This window comes from Myiozetetes cayanensis, unplaced genomic scaffold (assembly GCF_022539395.1).
Source record: "Myiozetetes cayanensis isolate MyiCay16 unplaced genomic scaffold, myiCay2020 scf3, whole genome shotgun sequence".
NCBI classification, from domain to species: domain Eukaryota; kingdom Metazoa; phylum Chordata; class Aves; order Passeriformes; family Tyrannidae; genus Myiozetetes; species Myiozetetes cayanensis.
In genome coordinates, this window is record NW_026087521.1 from 72,610,504 (window position 1) to 72,631,209 (window position 20,706).

The window sequence follows — 20,706 nt, forward strand, 5'->3', positions numbered from 1 at the left end:
CATACAGACACTCTTCAAAGCTGAACTCCAAATGGTTAAAAATGCAGCTCCTCATGCCTGGCTTGCAGATAGCCAGATGAAAAATTAAAAATTATCCTGAGTGACTGAGCCCTGGATTTAGTGCACTCCCAAACAAACATTAAAAACAACAACTATTGCTTCAGTTACTGAGTTCTCCTGGGAGGTTTGTGTGTGCAGGGAACTCCACGGCTCAGTTCTGTGGGGCTCCAACCAGATCACACGTGCACAGACCTCACATCTGAACACACCCAAATTTTGTCTCAGCTGCTGCACTGTGACCATGGGAGGATCTTCAGCCTCATCTGCCCACGGAAGTGCGAGGGGCATTTATGGCTTGGATCTTTTTGTCTGAACAGAAATCAGAAATTTGCCTTGAACTTATTGTTTGCCGCCCTCTGAGAGTCCCTCGCGTTAGGGAATTAATTGGGATATGTTGGAAGAGCATCCTGGGAATTCTTTGCTGGTTTTAAATCCTGCCCCAGTCTCCTACCTTCTGAATAGTACATCACCTCTTTCACAGAGAAGTTCCCTTGGCTGCCATGAAAGCAGAGGGGGAGAAAGGGAATTTTAGAGTCCCGAAATGGCTGAGTTTGCAGGATGCCTTTGTAAGGATTCCCCTAATTCTTTCTTATGAAGCATTTGAAATCTCCCCTACCCTTTAGCTAAAACTGTGTCATCTGAGTGTTCTGGGTACCAAAATTCTTTGGTTAGCCCCAGCATTGCCAAAGTACCGAGGATGTTACCATCAGACTTGTGAGCTACATCTTCATTGCACCTGAAACAAAGGATGGGGTTGAGCTGTTCATTTTTGATACTCTGTGATCCTGGGACTGACAGGGCCCGAGGCAATCTAGGTCTGTTTCCAGAGAGTCTGACAATCCCCATTTCCTCCATCCCAGTGATGAAATTGGGTCCTGTGAACACAGGTCAGTGTAGAAATCCCTCAGCCACTCCTTTCCAGGCTGCTACAGAGCCTTGTGCAACGTGGTGACACAGTGATCCTGTGTGGCTGAGTGTAAATTCAGGAATAAAGCAAAAAAAAACCCACCCTGCAAAGCCTTTACAGTGTTTGCCAGCTTGCCTTGCCCTGATGCTGAAATCAGGGTCTGAGAAAGGCAGTTCTGCTTCACTGGAGGCACAAAGGAAAACCCCTTCCCCCATATATTCCCATCTCCAGGCCACACACCTACAGTTCAAAGGGTTTATCACAAGCTGTGGGGGGAGAGCTTGTGGGAGAGTCCTGCTTGCACTACTGGCAAGACATCACTGGGATTAGTCTGGATTCTCACTCATATGGCACATCTGTGAAGAACCATAAAATAGCGTCCTATGCCCTTGTGAGATAAATATCATCTGCAAAAGAAAGTACAAATCTTGCTATTTTATGCTAATTCAACTGTGTTTCACCTCCTTGATTTTGAAGAAATTCTTCATTCTATTGTGGGTTTTTTTCCATGGGAATTTCTTGATGTTTAAAATAGTGTGATGTTGTCGATGCACATGCATTTGAAATGTCATTCCTTGGGGGGCATTTGGGGTGTTTTGCTTAGTCTTCTTTTAGAAATGGTTTTGCTTTACTCCCTGTCTTTGCCAGTGTCACGAAATTTGTATCCCCATTTTAATGAGAGTGTGATTGATACCACTATTTGTGCTATCAGTACGTTCTTGCACCCTCTTTATTTGCAAATATCATGGAATCACAGAACAGTTTGGCTTGGAAAGGACCTTAAAGATCATCTCATTCCAACCCCCTGCCATGGGCAGGGACACCTTCCACTGTCCCAGGTTACTCAGAGCCCCATCCAACCTGGCCTTGGAAACTCCCAGGGATGGGGCAGTCACAGCTTCTCTGGGCAAACTATGCATGAATGGTTATTTTTGTACCTTAAAAGCATATTATACTGGAAGTTCCCAATTTCATGGTGAGGCAAAAGTGCACCTGTGGTTGATAGGTGGTATGAAGCTATCACGTAATCTTCTTACATTGTGCTCAGTATGTTGTTCTTCAGAGTATTACTTATTACTAGCTTTATCTAGGTCCAAGGTGCTTGAGCTTCAGGAAGATCTCCATTGAATATGCATCTAGAGAGAGAAAAAAAATATTAAAAAGTACTGTATTCAATCCCAGCAGCCTGTCATCTGTCAATAAGCAGCATCAAAACTTCACAGGGTGGTGTAAGCTCATCCTGTTGTGCACTGAAGTCACAGGAGATGAATTCTGTGTTGCTGCACAGAGACTCGGGTCAAATTTTGAGGGGGGGGAAAAGGTAAAAAAAAAAAAACAACTTGGTTCAATCTGGACTTTTTTTCCTCAGGAAGCTAAAGAAGCTCTTCAGGAAGCTGAAGGATGAAAGAACTGAGCCAAAGGAAATGGACACCAACCCATCAAAGGACCCTCAGCAATGGGACCTCGACTATACCTTGGAACCTTTCACCGGCCTGACCCCGGAGTACATGGAAATGAGTAAGTGTCCTGGATTCCTGGGTTCTCTTTCCTTGCCTGCAACAACCAGAGCTTTGCACAGGACCCATCACCACAGGTCACAGGGCTGTGTTTCATAGGTTGTTATGATAAAGGGGGGAAAAAAACCCCAAAACGCTTTTGTAGTTTGCAGAAATTACGTGCGAGACTGCAGGGGTGTGAGGTACAACACAGTACCCACACAGCAGTAACCATGAATCCTGGTATCTGTTACTGCTTATGCTGTCACAGTCCAGTGTTCCCAGCTGAGAAAAGTGCATAGGAACCATTTGGCCACAGGATCAGTAAGGGTTCCACTGCAGATAAATTACCCAGGGAAAAATGTCAAGCATCTGGTAGAGAATTCCCAACTGAAATACATACATGCCTTTTTTTCCTCATTCTAACCTGTGCTTGTTATAAGCTCCAAGGAATATCTCTGTGGCTCAACAGAACCCAGGAGGACAGGGGTGCAAATAACCACCAGATAACTCAGACTTGCAGCCCTGGGACACAATCCAACTTCAGGAAAACAAACCTGGGAGGGAGCAGCACATAGGGATGCTCTAGAGTATTGAAAGGCTTGGTTCTTCACACCGGATGCAAAGTAAAGTTTGCAATGTACCCCTCAGCCATGTAGCTGCCTCATGAGTACACCCTGAAGAGGCAGGGAAGGAGAAGGGGGGATGGTATAGGTGGGGGAAGCAGAAGGAGAGGAATAATCCAGGCAAACCCAGGCTTTAGGGCATGAAAGAATCCAGGAAGAACCAGAGCTTGTCAATGGGCATGGTATCTAAAACCAGACATCTGTGAAATATTGCTTGTGACAATTCCTGTTTCAATGTGCCACTGTTCTCAGAACATCTGAGAGAGAATTCATTTCATGGCAAAAAAGTTAAATACCATGTATATTTTATCTCTCTCTATAGAAATAGTTATGCAGGTTTTTAGGTATAATTTATAATCTAATCATAAATGCACGGATGAAAATTTATAGAATGGTAGATTTATGTAAGTCTATAAATAGGAAAGGGTATACAAGGTATTTTATATGATGGCAGATTTGAATATCTCTTATGGATATGTTTGCAGATCCAAACCTGTAGTGCCATAAAGAGGCCTTCACCTCCCATCATCTCCCTCTGAATTGTTTCAGCTCAGCTTAGAGTCTGGCCGTGTGTTGCAACTTCTACTACCTCATCCCCCTCTGTACATGATGATAATTTTTTTTAAAAAATTGTCTTTAGGATTGGGGTTTTTTTCCATGCATTAATTCAGGCGGAGGTGATTTTCCTGCTGAAAACTTTAAGCAAATTACTTTGCAATTTTTGAAATTAAACAATGGTGAAAAAAATACATTATCCCTGTAAGCATTTTAATATTTTTACTCCCATTGCATCTGAGGTGATGCCATTACCCTGATTCAAGATGTCTGTGTGCGACATCACCTTTGATTTTTTCATAAGGACACTACTGGGATGCAAAGTTCTGCTTGCTGGAATAACAGTAGCACTGGTATGATGTTTGTCAACATTGCTTTGGTTTGCTATCAGCAGTCTTGATTCTGCTGTGGGAAAAGTGATGCTCAACTGCTTGGAGTTTGAACATTAATTCCAAAAATGTCAGATTCGTTACATGGGTTCACTTAAGGCCACCTACTCAGGAAAGAAGCAGGTCAGTAGTCAGTCCTGCTAAGAAGTCACTCTTACAGGAGGTTTTGACAAGGTGTTTTGACTTCAGAGTGCCCCTTGGAGCTCCCATGTTTAGCCATTTGTTCTGCTGTCCCTTAGGGAACTGGTATTTTTTTAAACTTTAGAATCAAGTCCTAGAAATTGCCAAAATAATTCAAATCATGGCCACTGAACCGAGTGGGTTGATGTGTTTTAGAAAAGAAACATAGAAATATCACCATAACCTGTGAAGGTTTGGGGGTTCCTGCTCCCAGGGAAGTGATCACAGCCCCACCCTGACACAGATCAAGAAGTATTTGGACAACACTCATGGTGGAATTGTTGGGGTGTCCTGTGCAGGGCCAGGACCTGGACTCAATCCTTGTGGGTCCCTTCCAGCACAGGATATTCTCTGGTTCTAAGATTTTAGCTTCTAGTACAGGGCAGCTACTGGTGTTATAAATCACTGGACACTAAGCCTGTAATTCAGACTAGAATCATAAACCAGGCTGAGTACCTCCTCCTGCAGTCATCAGGGATAATCAGATGGATGCCCTGGGAATGAATGGATTCATTGCGAATCTAAACATTTGTTTTACAGCAGGGGAATGAGATCCCCACGTGGAGAAGTGCCATGGCAAGCTCTGTGGCCTTCCAGACAAATGTGCAGTGGATGAAACCCAAGCTGCAGCTCCCCAGCCCCGACTGCTGCCCCGGGTCCACATCCCTGCTCTCAGCTGTCGGGCTCCCTGTGCTGGGGCTGGGACCACCCAGGCTGGCAGGAAGCACTCTGTGCAGCCCAGCACTGAACCTGTCAGCTGGGGTCCTTCTGAAGGGCACCAGGCTGCAGGAGGCACTTAAATAGCTTATTTACCTGCTTTTGTAATTCTGATTTGGGGGCAATGGCGAAGGGAAACAACGCAGCAAGTGCAGAGGGAGCGTTTTTTTCTCCCCCCACCCCACTGAATTGCTGGAAAAGGCAGGATGACTGGAATGTGAGAAGTATGGTATCGAGAAGAAAGGCATCTGGGTGCTGTTTCAGAACTTCTTTCTTGGTTTTCACACTGATTTACCCAGGCAAGCTCCCACTGGCATTAGTGGTTATCTGCTCAACCAGCAGTGAGGCAGCTGAATAAGGAGCTGCAGACTGGGCTTGCCTTTGGGTTTTCCCACGCAGATGATGGTGGGGTTTCATGCAGAAACAGGCACAGGCAGATTATGCATCCATGTGTGAGTATTCACTGCATTGGGGTTTAGGATGCTCCTACTATTGAGGGTGGGTGACATTTTTCAGATGACACAGAAAGCCTCTGACCAAGCTAAGACTCCTGACTCCGGGTCTGCTGTCTCATTGTTTCCACTGGATGTCATGGGAAGGAGAAATGGTAGTTTCTACAGCTTGCTGGCTTCATCTCTGTCCTCCTTATCCACAGACCCATGAGTCTGCAGAGGACTCTTTGCCCCAGGAAAATGCTCCCAGAGAAGCACAGCTACTTGTAATTTTGTCTCTTTTAGGCAGGAAAGGGGACACGCTGAGCCCGTGGGCTAACAACTACTGACACTATGGTGTTTTCTCCTTCCTGTTGTGGGCAACATCACAGTTTTACAATGAGGGTGGTGAAACACTGGCACAGGCTGCCCAAAGGGGTGGTGGATGGCCCATCCCTGGAAACATTCGAGGTCAGGCTGACCCGGGCTCTGAGCAACGTGACCTGTTGAATGTCCCTGCTCAGTGCAGAGGATTTGCACCAGGTGACCCTTAAAGGTTCCTTCCAACCTAAACTGCTCCATGATTCTCTGATTAATTTTTTTAGGGTAAAAGTCATATATAAATCTAAGAAAAGAGAAAACTTAAGAGGGTAAACCCCAAAGCCCATGAGTCAGGCAGACTTCTGTTGACTTCAGTGGCATTTTTCAGATCTCAGCAGCGTGGGAGGAAGAGGCCAACACCTTACCATGGCAATTAAACCCCAAGTTTTCCTTCAGGGAAAGCTTTTGTGGGCCATTTCTTCAGTGAGCTCAACTTTGATTTCAGTCAGCAGGCTGTGCTGAACTTTTCTGATGAACAGGTCTTGGCTGTCAATAGCAAAGTTTTGATTTGCACCAGTGAAATGCCTGATGACTGTTTGTTTTGATATTATTAACTGATACAGAGCTGTACTTTTTAGCAGTCACCCTTCAGCAGAGGCACTCTTAAAATTCCTGAGCGATCAGAAAATTTTGAAACATAAATAGCCACTGTCAGCGTGTGTCAAATTTGTCACTGGCAATTCCTGTGCCTAAAACTGTGCAGTGACTTTTGACCCAGCCCAGCACCACGTGAGTTCCCAAAGCAGGCAGCATGTACAGCAATTTCCTGGTCCACAGGGTAGCGGGTTTGCCACATGTATCACTAGCCTGCAGTGATAGGAGTTGGCAAGAAATTGATGCTTAGAGCAGCAATGAATACCGCTAATGAAACAAATTTTATGAAATCGGCTCCAGAAAGCAGCTAAATGATGCACATGGATGTCTGAAATTTACACCACTCATAGTTTCCTGAGAAGCAACTGACATCAGCAGTGATTTTCAGATTATTTCATTAAGGTCTTTCCTTCTCTAGTCGAACCCCTTTAGGATCCCAGGCTTCACGTGGCAATTAATTAAAAACATTTTTCCTCCAAGAGAAATCCTTCATTAAGGGTTTCGTCATCCAACTTCTGTTAACAAAACAATGGCAGAACTCCCTTTTGAATTCTAAGAAGAAAATGATCAGGTCTGTAGCTACTGATTGCCATAAGGATTAATCTGAGAGGTCTGGAAGAATTTCCCCTAAAGCAGGAAAAGCCATCAAAAAGGCAATGTGTGAGGCAGCAAATGAAAAAAAAAGTTGCTGAAGAGGAACCTGCATTTTTCTATAATCTCTGTAATGAGGATGGTTATGAAAATTACCAACTCAGGCTGTTATGTGTAGGCTTGTTGCAATACATTTACTACACCTTTTCCTTAAATTTTCCAGCCAGGCTTGGCTATGTTGAAGTTTCTTCTGTATGTAAGAAGCTTCTTCTTAGAACTTGGAAAGTTCCTTAGCACAGGAGTGATTCTTTCGTTGTTTATTTCCAGCCACAGGTGATCCTATGACAGATATTATTGATACAGGGGTAAGAAAAAAAGCAATGCAATCACAAAAAAATCACCTCTCCTTAGGTTAGGTTTTGATGTAAAAGATGCTGGGGTTACTCACAGTGGATCCTAGGGTTACTCACACTCCTTCCTCAGTGTGTAAATCTTGTGGAACCTGGCTGGTGGAAGGTTTTGTGCAGGGGACTGATTCTTCATCCCTTACATAACTAGTGCTCTCCAGATCCATAATTTAAAAACCTTGATTTCTGCTCCTAATCAGACTTTGGATGCCAAGAGTTAGAGGGACAGAATGTGCTGTTGTTGGGAAACAGCTTCTGGGCAGAGTGGACACCTGGGAAGGGCTGTGGTCTGAGAGACTTCTTTTGATGCTGTTTGTCTTTTATAGCTTTTTGTCTCAGGGCCCAGGCCTGGATGAGACGTTGCAGATGTGGCATCAGGTGTTGAGAACCTCGTGGGCTGGCTCTGAGCCCTTGGCCTCTGTCCTGCTCGAGTCAGCCAGTGAAGGCACCAACAATAAGGGGTTGGGTTTGTGATGTGTGGTTTGGGTTCTTTCTCTCGTCAGAGACAGGCTCTGTGTCACTCACTGACAGCACATTTAGTGTCCTGCTTTGGCATCGTTTCCTATGTCCTTGACTTCCCTGAACAGGAACACTAAAAGAGCTTTGTATGGAGACCCTGTGGCTCAAGAGAGAAGGCAAAAAGGGTATTTCCAGGTTGCCATCGGGTTCTCCAGCCAAAAAAAGGGATGTTTTTGTGTCAGCTGTCCTTGGTGAAACAGTGTTTGTGAGTGCCCTAAACGTGCTGCAAATGTTCCTGCTGGGATTGGACAGGCACCCACAGAACTCCAGGGATTCTTCTCTTCTTAATCCATTCAGCCTTGTTTCTAGAAACACTGATCACACTCAGTGCCCTCCTGTACCTGTAAATTGTAAGGCATTCAGTGCTTGTTTGGGATTACTAAACAAGTCCATCTGAATTATGGTGTGCCTTGTTTTGGGTTTGGGATTCTGGGTTTCGTTGGGTTTTGTTGCTGCTTTTTGCATCTTTTACACTTTCATAAGAGGGAGTCTGGGAGGTTGAAGAGATTTCAAGGTGGCCACACAAACACATCTGGTGCAGCGTTTTCTGTGAGGACGTATTTGCACAATTATCCAGAAGTCCTTTGCATACCTTGAACATTTTTTCATGAACTTGAATTAAAATTAAACTGCATTTTCCCAGGTAATGAATAAAGGGCCTGTGAGCAACTTCAAAGCAAATGTGTGGGGGGTTTATTCTTAAGGCATTGCAAATACATTGATTTTTTTTATTTTTTATTTTTTTTAACAGAATCCTCCCAGCTCTATTCCTGCTAAATTCACTTCAAAAGAAAAAGGCATATTTTGGTGCTATGTATTTTTCTCAGCATTTCACAGTTTTTGGGGACATTACTCTAACATCTGTTTTTATTTCCTTGTTAATTCCTTTTCCTGACTCTGAAGATAAAATATTCAGGAAAGTATGATTTCAAGGGTAGGATGTTTGCATGCTTTGAAAAAGCTCCATCTTAGCCTATGTTGGGATATACAATTTATTTCAGAGCAAAACAATAATAATATACTTTATATATAAATAATATATAATATATAAACATGTAAATATAAAACCACACCAAACAATAACAAATATACAGAGATAATACTTTACTGTGCAAATATATTGTCTTTGAGAAGAGCAACAGGAGGAATATCAGAAGACTTAAAATCTGCATACAAAAAAGATGCATGTGAGAGAAGATCCTGGAGAAAGCTGTCTCAGTAGTAGGTTGTGACAACAGTGCTGAAGCAAATTATTTTAAACTAAAATGTTGTGCTGTTTATAGTTCTCTCTATTTCCACAAAAACCCTGCAACAGATTCCTCCCACAGTGGGGAGAGGACTTATACAAAACTTTTACTTACCAAAAAAGAAGCCACAGTAAATACAGCCTCGTACACACCAACCCTTTTCCTATACTACTATTTTTTTAATTCTGAAATGTAGATCACAGTCAGATTTATTAGTTTAATCTTAATGGGATCACTGCCTCTGCATTCAAGCAGCACAAATTTTGGTCCCTTTCTTCTCCTACTTCTCATTAATTTTCTGGAGTAATAAACCTCTCTCACTTCTCTGAAGTATTAATTTAAACAAGGAAGTGATCCAGTCTCATGAGTAACTTTCACTACTGTGAATGGATGCGTCCTGTCTTCCATGAAAGACAGATTTTTAGACAATTTGTTAATTCCCCACCCCCTCAGAGAAATAAGAAAAGAGTAAACTGCCTTTCATATTCCAGCTGTACCCAACTGAGATTTATCCAGGTGAGGCTGATCCTGAGCGCCACTGAAAGAGACAGGAATTAAGGATATTCTGCCCACCCAAAAACTGAAGAAGGTTGCTTGGAGGAACAGCATTTTCCACCAGACTATTCCAAACACCTCAAGAGCACCGAGACTTGTCAGAAAAACACAGTTGTGTCATGCATTGTGCTTTTGGCAGGGTGACATTGGTTCCTTACCTGCTTACTGGAGAATTTTGTCTGCATGAAAACTTCTAGTTTCATGCTGGGAACAGGACACAAAATGTGCCATCCACCGCCAAGTGAGAGGGTTTCCTGTGGGTGAGTGGGTCAGTTTTTTCCTCCCTGTGGAGGAATACAGGATTAATTATTTGTGTATCTGTTCTGGCAAGCATGAAGAACTCAGGAGGAATGGGCTTCATTGCTTGCTCTTTAGGACCACTGGACTATCACTTCCTTTCTCACAAGGAATATATATGTGTGATATTCAGTTGCTAAGATTGAAAGAGGAAGATTTGCAGATTTGGAGGATATCAGTGACACAAGGAGGGATGGAAGTGCTGTTGAACACCACGGGCTCGTTGCATCCACAGAGATACCTATTCTGTTCCTGCTTTTGACAGATTGCCACTAAGTTTTTCAAAGAAAGCTGGGAAGAAATAGTGGCACCTTGTAGGGGTTTTTTTTCTCTTGCTTGGTTGTGCATCATTTCCTTTACAGGAAAAAAGCAGGGAAGAAGAGCACAGTCTGAATCAGTTAATTATGTATAAATGCAGAAGAATGCATACTGAACCCTTTGTCCTTTATTAAATTTATTATTTCCTTTGGCTTGTACTTGTGCTGGTGACTTGAAGCATTATTAGAAACATTCAGGAAGCAAAGTGACAAACCTTTCTCTCTTTCATAGCCTTGCTTTGTGATATTTATTACTGGGACCAAACTGGGAAGTGGAATTTTATGGGGTTCGTGAGGCACAAGGCTCGTCAACAATTTGCTGTCAGCTGCTCCCTTCAGAAATTACCACAAATATTTCTTTTCCAGTTATCCAGTTTGGCTTTGTCACGCTCTTTGTTGCCTCCTTCCCTCTGGCACCTCTCTTTGCTCTCCTGAACAACATCATAGAAGTCCGTCTCGATGCAAAGAAGTTTGTTACTGAACTGAGGAGGCCGGACACAGTAAGAGCAAAAGATATAGGTAAGCAATGAAAAAAGAACTTTGCAGTGAAGATAATGCAAAAAGTGGAATTAAAAACAAAACACTAAAAAAAAAAATTATAGCAAATCCATGAACCAGTTGTGTTTTTCTTTTACAGGAATTTGGTATGACATTTTGAGTGGTATTGGAAAGCTTTCAGTTATCATTAATGTAAGTATTTGGTTATACTGGGTTTCTAACCATGATCCTTGGAGCTTATATTGTCCCCTCAACATAATTTAAAAGTGAAGTGTAATTTTCTCTATTTGCCCAGAAAATAAGTTGGACTTGATGATCTCAGAGGTCTTTTCCAACCTAGCTCATTCTGTGACGTCTAAATTATTCTGTTCATTCTTGTTGAATTACAAAACATGGTTTCATTACAAACTACCATTCCCTCATCCCCTTCTCTCCATCCTCACGTTATGTAGGTCAGGAAGAATAATCCATATAAGAATAACCTGAGAAGGGGAGGTAAAGCAGGCAACACTCCACATAATAAATAAAGATCCACTTCCCATTCATATCCATGGCTTTTTCTTGTTACTCTGCCAGTGCAAGATTTCCTCTTGGTCTGAAGAAAAACAATGTAAATATTACATCTTGGATTCTAGGAGCAAAGAATAAGTCCAAATTGGAAAAGACATTCTTTCACAGAAAAAACCCCAACTACTTGAATATAATGTGTGTCTGGTATACAGATACATTCAGTTTCTTTTTCTATAAGCAAAATATTGTTTAATGTTTAACGTTTATTGTTTAATGTTTATTGTTCTTAAGTAAAATTTTCCTGTATATGCTTTATGATAAAAAAAACTCATGCCCTAGAAGTTTAATGGTGGTACTAACTAGTGGGTGTTTAGCCCACAGATCATAAACCTATAGAATAATTTAGACCGCAAAAAACCTTTAAGGTCATGAAGTCCAACCATAAAATATCAAAGATGTCAAAGTCAGATGATTTTCACTGCTGAAGGGATATTATCATGGCAGGCATAAATTGCAGTTGTCCAGCACTACTCTGTGCTGGATGAGCAAAACTCTAGAGCCTCTTGTATTTACCTGAATACACTTTGCTGATTTGTTATTCTTGGTTATCTTTTGTGTCAAAAAAAAAACCCTCTGAAAATGTTTATTTTCTGGGGATTCCATTAAAACATCAGTAAGATTTTTTTTTCTTGACAGAAATGTAAACATGTGCATACCCCTTTGTAAAAAATATTGAATGCCCAGTTATGTCTCTTCATCTGAACAATATTGATACGGGAAATTATTATTAAGTAAAATGCAGTTTTAAATAATCACAGAGTGCTTTGGGTTGGCCTCCTCTGGCCCTGCTCCCAGGGAGGACAAATCAGAGGAATCCTTACTGATATGCTGTTGTTTGGTTGGGTGGGGTTTTTCTGTCTCTCAGGCTTTCGTGATTGCCGTCACATCCGATTTCATTCCGCGCCTCGTGTACCAGTACGCGTACAGCCAGAACGGAACCCTGCACGGCTTCGTCAACCACACGCTCTCCTACTTCAATGTCAGTCACCTCAAACCTGGGACACAGCCAGCAAACTCCCTGTTTGCACAGGATGTTTCATTCTGCAGGTAAAGCACCTCTTTTCAAAGTGGGAACTGGGAATATTTAGTTATGTGGCCACCTATTCGGTGATCTTCGTTGAGCCTTTGTAAAGGTGGTTTTAAAAGTACAGCTTTTGGAGTATTCCCGCTGTGTTAGAAGGTTCTCAAAAGGGTTTTTCTGGTGCAAAAGGCAAAATAGGCGATTTAGGCAGACTTACTCAAATGAAAAAAATATTTTATTTATTGAAAGACAAAGCTTTCATTAAAAAGAATTAATTTTTTTAAAGAGGACACCCAGTAATTAGAACCAGGCTTTCTTTTTCTTTATTAAATTCAGCCTTTGCTTGATGAGATCTGAGTTTTCAACATATTATGCCCACCTTTAAAACCTGCACCACTCGCTGTATTTCAGATTCATCTTTTCAGACTGGGGAAACAAGGCTCAATTTCCTTTAAAAGACGTCTAAAATGTCAGATACCTATGGAATGGTTCCAGTTTGCAGGAGAAATCACTAAGGTGGTTCCAGGGCTTTAAAAAAAACCTTTTTTTTTTTTTTTTTAATAAGAATATGCAGAAATTCAAGGAGCTGGTTTAAGGCAGTGCAACCCAAGGCTGCTCGAAATTGGGTCAGTGCTATATTCAACAGCCTGCCTCACCTTCCTTTTGGACCCCCTTGAAATCACACTCTGCTCGGTCTCTGCAATGGCACAAAATCATCACAGAAGTTCCTCTTCCATTTCTTTAAGGAGAGCCTTAATTTACACGAGATTTACTACGCACTGGCCTTTAATTGGCCTCCCTTGTTTTGTTGCCTAATATATCCCTCACTTAGGATCCCACTGGTTTTAAGCAGGGCATTTATCTCACCCAATTACAACCCACAGAAATCACACATCTCAGTCCCTTCACTGGAAGCAGAAGAAACAGGGAGAGAAATCTGGCCCTGTGACCCCAGCACTGCTCTTGGGGTTGCCTTTGGGGTGTCCCTGCCTTCTCACCTCGACTACAGCAGAGGGTAGGAGAGTGCACAGCTAAGGCCTCTGCTCTCTGATGGACTTGTAGGACTGTGAGATGCTTTTCCACTCTCAGTTCCCAGCACTTTTTAATTTGTTTCCCCAAACTAGCCAATGTTTTTTTTCCCTCAGCAAACATCTTGATCCCCTTCACTGTGGCTGTGCTACTTTCTCTGTGCTACCATTTACCCTGTGTCAGCCTCTGCTCATGAGTGCCACTGTATTTGGAACTCTGTGTGTGATGAAATGCTCTCCTCATGTTAGCATGGCCAAATACAGCCAAATTACTCAACAGAGCCCAAATACAGGGAGAAAGGAACAACCTACACTAGGCATAATTGTGCTTCCTGCCTGATAATATCAAGTCCGTGCCACTGAGAAGAAGAAAAAAATTAGTGAGTGTTTGATCATGTGCTAATGTGAATGGGAAAGTACTGTGAGAGCATTTCTGTTCTGTTATCAGGAAACAATTAGGAGAAGATGTCAACATCCACATGCACTGTTTCTCATTGCCATCCTCCTCTTTTCAAATCTTATCAAAATCTCAGCTATCACTGTGATAAAATATGGGGTATCTGGCTCGTGTCCCAAGGGACAGGCAACAAACACTGCCCCTCAAGCTGGAAATAAAATCTGTATTTCTTTTTCTGGCAAATATGTTGGGAACAAGCTGACCTCTCTTATTCTTAGATTTCTGTGACCTCTGGAGATAAATGTGGTTACAATGAGCCTGAGTTTTGCTCCTTGAGGGCATTGCCAGAGATTAAGGTGTCTTTAAAAAAAACCTTTCCAGGCCAGAAACAGCTCTGCCACCCAACACACAGGATACATTCTCTGAATGTTTTGAGCAGCATTTTCATGCTGTGAACTCCTTGACACTGCTGCCAAATAACCATTGCTGCAACAACGTTCTGAACCACAGCGTTAGTTGTAATGAATCTTATTTTTTCGGGAGAGAAATGGCGTTTGTGCAGCTGAAGGCAAATTAAAAGCAAGGCTCGCTAAGATATGTGACGTTTTTATTGGTTTATAGCCCTTTTAATCCTTATAATCTGGTGTGATAATGGAGTACATAAAAGCTGAAAAGAAGAAAGCAGCAGATATGGACTCATAAAAGGGACTTTTCCTTTAACATGGCTCTGATATTCAGTGAATTTATAAAAGTGTCTTTAAATTAATTAATTTTCTTAGTGTCCTGGGATTCATCTCATCTACTCCTCATGTCCAGTACTGGATTCTAAGATTTTCCCCTGACTAAATTTTATATACTCCTACATTGCTGAAGAATTAATTCCTTGTGATTCAAGAGGTTTCCCTCAAAGACCAGCTGAAAAAGGAAATTAAACAGATGAGCATATTTGGACTGATTTGCAGTTCCACCTACATGTACAATTTGATACCTTTTTTTACCAGTCTTTCTTTTTTCCCACACAATATACTTCTGAAATACAATAGCATCTTTCTCTTAGCTCTGGGTTCAGTTCACTCTTGTCCAAGTATTGTGTGGTTTTCTCCACCCATTGTCACTTCCCCAGCTTTTCTCTACTTTCAGTGTGCATTTTTCTATTTTCCCTCAGAATTTTTCCTGTACTTCATTCTTCAACCATGTTGACCACTTCATGTTCTTGTCCTTTGTCCATGGAATTAGAGTTGCTTACTACTTTTGAAACACAGCAGTCTTTGCAGCATTGATTGTTTGCTGTTCCTATCATACCTGCTGAATCAAATATTTTAGGAATGAAGAACTGGTGAGGGAATCATAGAATAACAGAGAATATCCTCAATTGGAAGGGACCCACAGGGATCATGAAATCCAGCTCCTGGACCACCCCAGGAATCACACCTGACTCTCAATGCCTGAGAGCATTGTCCAAACACTTCTTGAACTGAAAAGATGATCTTTGTAAAAAAAGAAACTACCTGTGGAATACAGTGGTTAGAAAAGGCCCAGCTTATTGCACTCTGAAGTCCCATGTGACACAGAATAATTAAAAAGGGAGGTGGGGAGGAGGCCCAGCTACCTCATCTGTAGCTCTGGCAAAATATCCCTTCCCTGTAAATCATTTGCTGGTGTTCTGCTGAATGTAGATTCAGGCATCACAAGCCCTGTGATTTCCAGCTGGGCCAGGTGAAATTTCCAAGGGGTCTGATGTCCTGCAACACTTACATAGCTTGTGAAGCTCTGAATACATCAAATGGAAAAACCCCCCACAGTTGGTGACCCTTCCAGGTGAACCTGGGCCGCTTTTCAAGACCTGGGATTGATTTATAGCGCTAGGCAAAATCCACAACAAACTCAGTGGTTTTCCTTGGCTTTGATGTTCAAGCAGATTAAATTCGAGGGAGCTGACTCTGGCCCTGGCTGCAGGGCTTGGACACAGATTTGAGCAACGTGTGGGAATCCACAGCGTCCAGAAAGGTTCCAGAGGGGGGATCTCCCAGTGCAGGCACAGCACAGGAGTCCTGGGTAAGACAGCATGGAGAGGCTCAGCTGCTGTGCTGTGCTTCAACCACTGCACAAAGCAAGCAAAGCAGGGGCTAACACAGCCCAGGTAGTGCTTGCCTAAATTAACACAGCCCCCAGTTTAAAATTGTTTCCTCCTCCTCTCCCACCCCCTCTCCCCACTGCGGGTTGTGCCTCGTGTCTGCAGAAGCTGCAGCCTGGAATTACATCCAGCATTTCAGACTTGGGGGTGGGGAGTGGCAGGATGTAGGGGATGCACGGATTGTAGATGTGTAATTTAACATGCAAAGCCATGTGGATAGAACCTGAAGGTAATTTTGGGAAGCACACCTGCAAACTGAAGCTGACAGATGTTATATATGAACTTTCTCCATTATCCCCCAATGGAGGCTTTCCCACAGCCTAATGAATCTTACTGTCAGGACGGGTTTTGTGGTATTCAAAACAGATTTTCCCTTTCTTAATTTCATCCCATTACTCCTAGTCAAACACTGGGAACAGCACTAAATTATCCCTTTCAGTCCTAAGGGCACAATTTGTGCATGGTTATCATGTCCAACTGTGGCTGTTGCTTACCAAAGTGGAGCAATACATGTGCTCCTCTTTAATCTTTTCTGGTGAGTCAGTCTCCTCAGCCCTTGGATTGTTTTGCTGAACTAACTTCAATTTGTTGCTATTTTTTATTTCGGTTTCCTTTTTTTTTTTCCTTTTTTTTTTTTTTTTTTTTTTAATTTATTTATTTTTCCCTTTGAAATCTGCACAGCTGAGTGGCTGAATGCAGCATTCCAGGTGTGGTTTTACCTGAACTGTTCAGAGAAAGACTGAATTTCCCCCCCCCCAGCAGCATAGTGACTCGTGTTCATACACCCACAAGTCAACCTGTCCTGCTGCCATATTTCAAACCTGTGCTAACCTGCTGGACACTGCAAGCTCTAGGCCATGTTCACTGCATTTTCTTTCAGACTCTATCCTTTTGAGGATCCTTCAATTGTTTTATTTTTAATTATTTTCCATTTCCCCGTATTATTCTCGTCGTGTTTCCTGTGTCCATTCCTTATTGCTTTCTGTGTTTCCTGCTATATGCAAAACTTGCCAATTTAGGAGCATCTGTGATTTTTATTAGCCTGTTGTTTACTTCCAAATGATTGATGGTAATACTAAAAGCAACAGTCTTTACACTAAACCACTAAGGCTCTGTTTTATCCTGTCTAAGGCTAGACAGTTAATTTAGGAAGTGCCTTTCCCATGGCTCCCCCTTTCATTAATGCAACGACAGGAACCACCAAAGTGAGAGTCACATTTTATGTGGGCTGAATTATTCCCTGAATGAATCAAGGTTTAGGTGAGATGAATGCAGGCTTATCTCCTGCTGAAAATGCCTTGTACTGTCTCTCTGCTTTCACTTCAGCACTTTATTCCCTGCACACTGAGGTCGATTCGACATTAGGAATAAAAAGGGGACATTTGTCAATCCTGTAAAATCTGGACATGTCCAATGTTAGAGCAACGTTCTGATTTTGGTTACAACTGTGAAAACCAGCCTGAGCTTGTTAAATTCAGTGGAGGTTGTCCAGCTCTAATTCTGGAGTTGTATTTCATAATCAGGGTTGAAGTGGGAACATCTGGAGGGTTTGATTCTTTAGGTCTTCTGGTTCTAAAATCACGTTAATCAAAGCAATTGGTGCTGGGGGAAATTGCTGAAACTGTGTGATAACTGAGCTGTCTCCACTGACAGGTTCAAAGACTACAGAGAACCACCCTGGTCCCCAAACCAGTACGAGTTTTCCAAGCAGTACTGGGCGGTCTTGTCTGCTCGCTTGGCTTTCGTTATTCTATTTCAGGTAAGTCTGGTGAGTTGATACAATTTACTGCCGAATTATAGCAAAAAAACGGATTGAAATGCACGTGCCAGAGCAGCCCATGTCCATCAGAGCTTTTCTCTTGGCATACACCCAGCCTGCTGAGGTGTCAGCTCAGGTTTTCCCTTCGGAGCACACTGGAACTTCCTCAGCAGGGGTTTCTTCTTCCTGCATGGAAGGGAGTGCCACAGCTTGCATTAACCCGTGGCACTAGCAGGGGTTTTCCTAAAAAACCTAGGCTCATGAATGTTGAGGTGGACTCTCTCAACCTTTATACTCTCAGGAGTGATAAGTCCTCCAAGGTCTTTTTCTTCTTCCTTGAAGTGAGCACAGTAAATTCTCCTCAGTGTGAAGATTTCATTAGCAAGGGATTTGCTATTATGACTTGCCTTCTGGATGGCTTCCTTCTCCTCTCCTCCTTAACCTGGGATCCTTCCACAGGGTCCACCCCTCTTGTGGAAATCTGCCTGTGTTTCCACCTCACCTGCCAAGTGCTCCTAAGTGTTACTGTGAATCTTGCCTGCTTTGTGTTGCCCTCTTCTGCTGCTTTGCTGTGCCTTCAGTAATTTTCCACCACTGGCTGCAAAACAGTTGAACCCGACGGGTTCTGCTGGGCTTCAAACACCCTGCCTGTTCTGCCAGAGCACATTCCCTGGTTAATTAGCTCCATTGTCTGGACTGGGGACAGAGAGTTCATTCTTGCAGCCTTGTCAGCTGCAAGACATTCTCACACATTTTGAGGCATTACACAACACAGCAGTTTTCAAAGAATTACCATGATGGCATCCTTTATCTATAAATTTCATAAGCAGGCAAAACTTTTCGCCCAGTCTGCTTCCTGCTTGGTGTTATGAGCACCACCTGTAATGACCTCGACAGCTGAGGTCTGGGGTTGTGGCTTGCAGGCTGTGGTAGTTTAAAAACAACCATGTTTGTCCTCAGAGAGAAGGATTTGAGGACAGAATGACCATGAAAGTTGTCTGCAGTCTGCTCGGGCCACACTGGAAGCATGTGGGTCTGGTCTGTGTTGGAGGATGCCCTTATATTAATGGATTCTGAGCTCAGTCTCAAGGAACTGGGTGCTGAGAACTGAGCTCCTATGGATGCCTGTAAAGAATAAGGCTGTTCTAGTTCCTAAGGCCATGAATCATTTGATGAATCCATGTCCTTTCCCATTTCAAACCTGACAGAAGCACATGTTCAATACAGCCACTCCACTGAGGGGTAGCTTAGCACAGACCTGAGCTATTTCTTGAAAATAAAGCTTTACTCAAGTGCTTACTACCACACACCATCAGCAAAATATGTTTGATACCTGTCTCATAGCTGTAACAAAGGTTTGGCTTTGCTCCAGTGAGAGTGTTTTGGATTTTTCATGGATTGCATCACATCTGTTGCTGTGTTTGCAGAACCTGGTGATGTTCCTCAGTGTTCTGGTCGACTGGATGATCCCTGACATCCCCAAGGACATCAGCCAGCAGATCAAGAAGGAGAAGACCGTGCTTGTTGACTTCTTCCTGAAGGAGGAGCACGAGAAACTGAAGCTGATAGAGAGCTTTATGGCACGCGACAAGAGGAAACGCAGAAGTGGGACCAAGAGCAGAAGGAGCCGGGCTGCCAGCTTCTCCCAGTTAAACAGGAGCCCCAAAGGCAGCTTCACCTCCTTTAGCTCCCAGCACACTGTGGTGTGACTCCCTGGGGAAGGGGAACACGCTGTGCTTACCTCTGCAGCACCTGCTTACTGCGTGATGTGATTCCGAACCCGGAGCAAGGGAGGGACAGGCAGTCAAGCCAGGGACAGGGAGCAGGAAAGGAGGCTTGTTTTGCTTCCTTGGAAACTCCATGTGCAAGGGACTCTGCTGTATTTTATCTGCTGTCTGGGCTGCAGCATTTCCAGACTCTCTCAGTGCGAGATAAGGGCCATATTGTGGCTGTAGCTGGTTTTTGTGGTGATGTGACTTGGGTAGAGGTGCAGGAATTCTCCCGGCTCGTGCAGTCCCCGCTGTAGGACCGCAGCCATCCCTCTCCCTGCAGACACCCCATGGGGATGGGGACGCTCCTGCTCTCATATATCCACCTCTGAGCAGGTCTGACTGACCATGGAGAAGTGCACACAGCTCATGGCCTCGTTGCTTGTAGCTGCCAGCGGGTGGTTGGCAAACCTGTGGAGCCTCAAGGAGTCATTGTGCCTTCCTGACACACGCACTGTGCCACGAGGTGCTACCCCTGCAGGGCGGGCAGGGCCACTGGCGAGGCCACAGAGACCTGGGAACACAAGGAATTGAAACCCCTGTGCACTTGCACCCGCAGATGTCTTGTGTTTTGCTTAGTAGGAGCTTGAATGCATGTGCTGGCGAGCAGGGAGGCCACGACACGTGCAGCGGAATGACTGAAGCTGCTACAACCAGGGAAGCTCCTTGTTGTTCGTTGTCCTGAACACACAAAAAAACCCCACCCCAAAACAGCCCAAACAAACCCCTCATGTTTTATTCTCCTCTCACTTAGGCTGGGAAGTCAGCCAGTGTCAGAGGAATCACGCCACTGAACCACCAGGGTGAAGCTGAGGAGTGAGAATGGAACGAAGCCCTGTAAATCATGTGGCATTTTCGTGTACGCTGCGCGTTAAAGTAACAAAAATCGCTGCTGTTGAGATTTACTGGAAAGTAAAATATTTTGCAGAACTGCATTTCATTGGAAGATAAACATATTCGCTAACCAGGCTGTCACCTACAAGCATTTAATGGATAACTTTGTTCTGTCATGAATGAAAATTAAACTTTCTTTAAAAAATCTGTTTCTTTTGCTGTGGGCTCTGTCTCTTACACATCTTGGAATTTATATGCAGGGTAAAAGGTTTTCTTTCCACTTTGTCTTCTCAACAATACTCTCAAAAATACAAACCAAAAGAAGTGCTCCAGTTTCAGGCATTCTATAGGATTACTCTTTAAAGTTACAATCATATTTTATATATTTCTGAAACCTAAGATTTCATCGTTCTTGTAGATGGAAAGA

At 43.2% G+C, this 20,706-nt stretch overlaps 1 protein-coding gene across 1 annotated transcript in view; it reads left to right on the forward strand.

The window, feature by feature from the left end:
* Nucleotides 1-19,385, forward strand: part of ANO2 (anoctamin 2) — a 121,136-nt gene extending 101,751 nt beyond the window's left edge. The window contains exons 19-24 of the mRNA XM_050324557.1: nt 2,337-2,485; nt 10,636-10,788; nt 10,907-10,959; nt 12,203-12,384; nt 17,571-17,676; nt 19,104-19,385. Of these exons, the coding sequence (XP_050180514.1) occupies nt 2,337-2,485; nt 10,636-10,788; nt 10,907-10,959; nt 12,203-12,384; nt 17,571-17,676; nt 19,104-19,385 (925 nt within the window). The remainder of the gene's footprint in view (nt 1-2,336; nt 2,486-10,635; nt 10,789-10,906; nt 10,960-12,202; nt 12,385-17,570; nt 17,677-19,103) is intronic.
* The last annotated feature ends 1,321 nt before the right edge of the window (nt 19,386-20,706 follow it).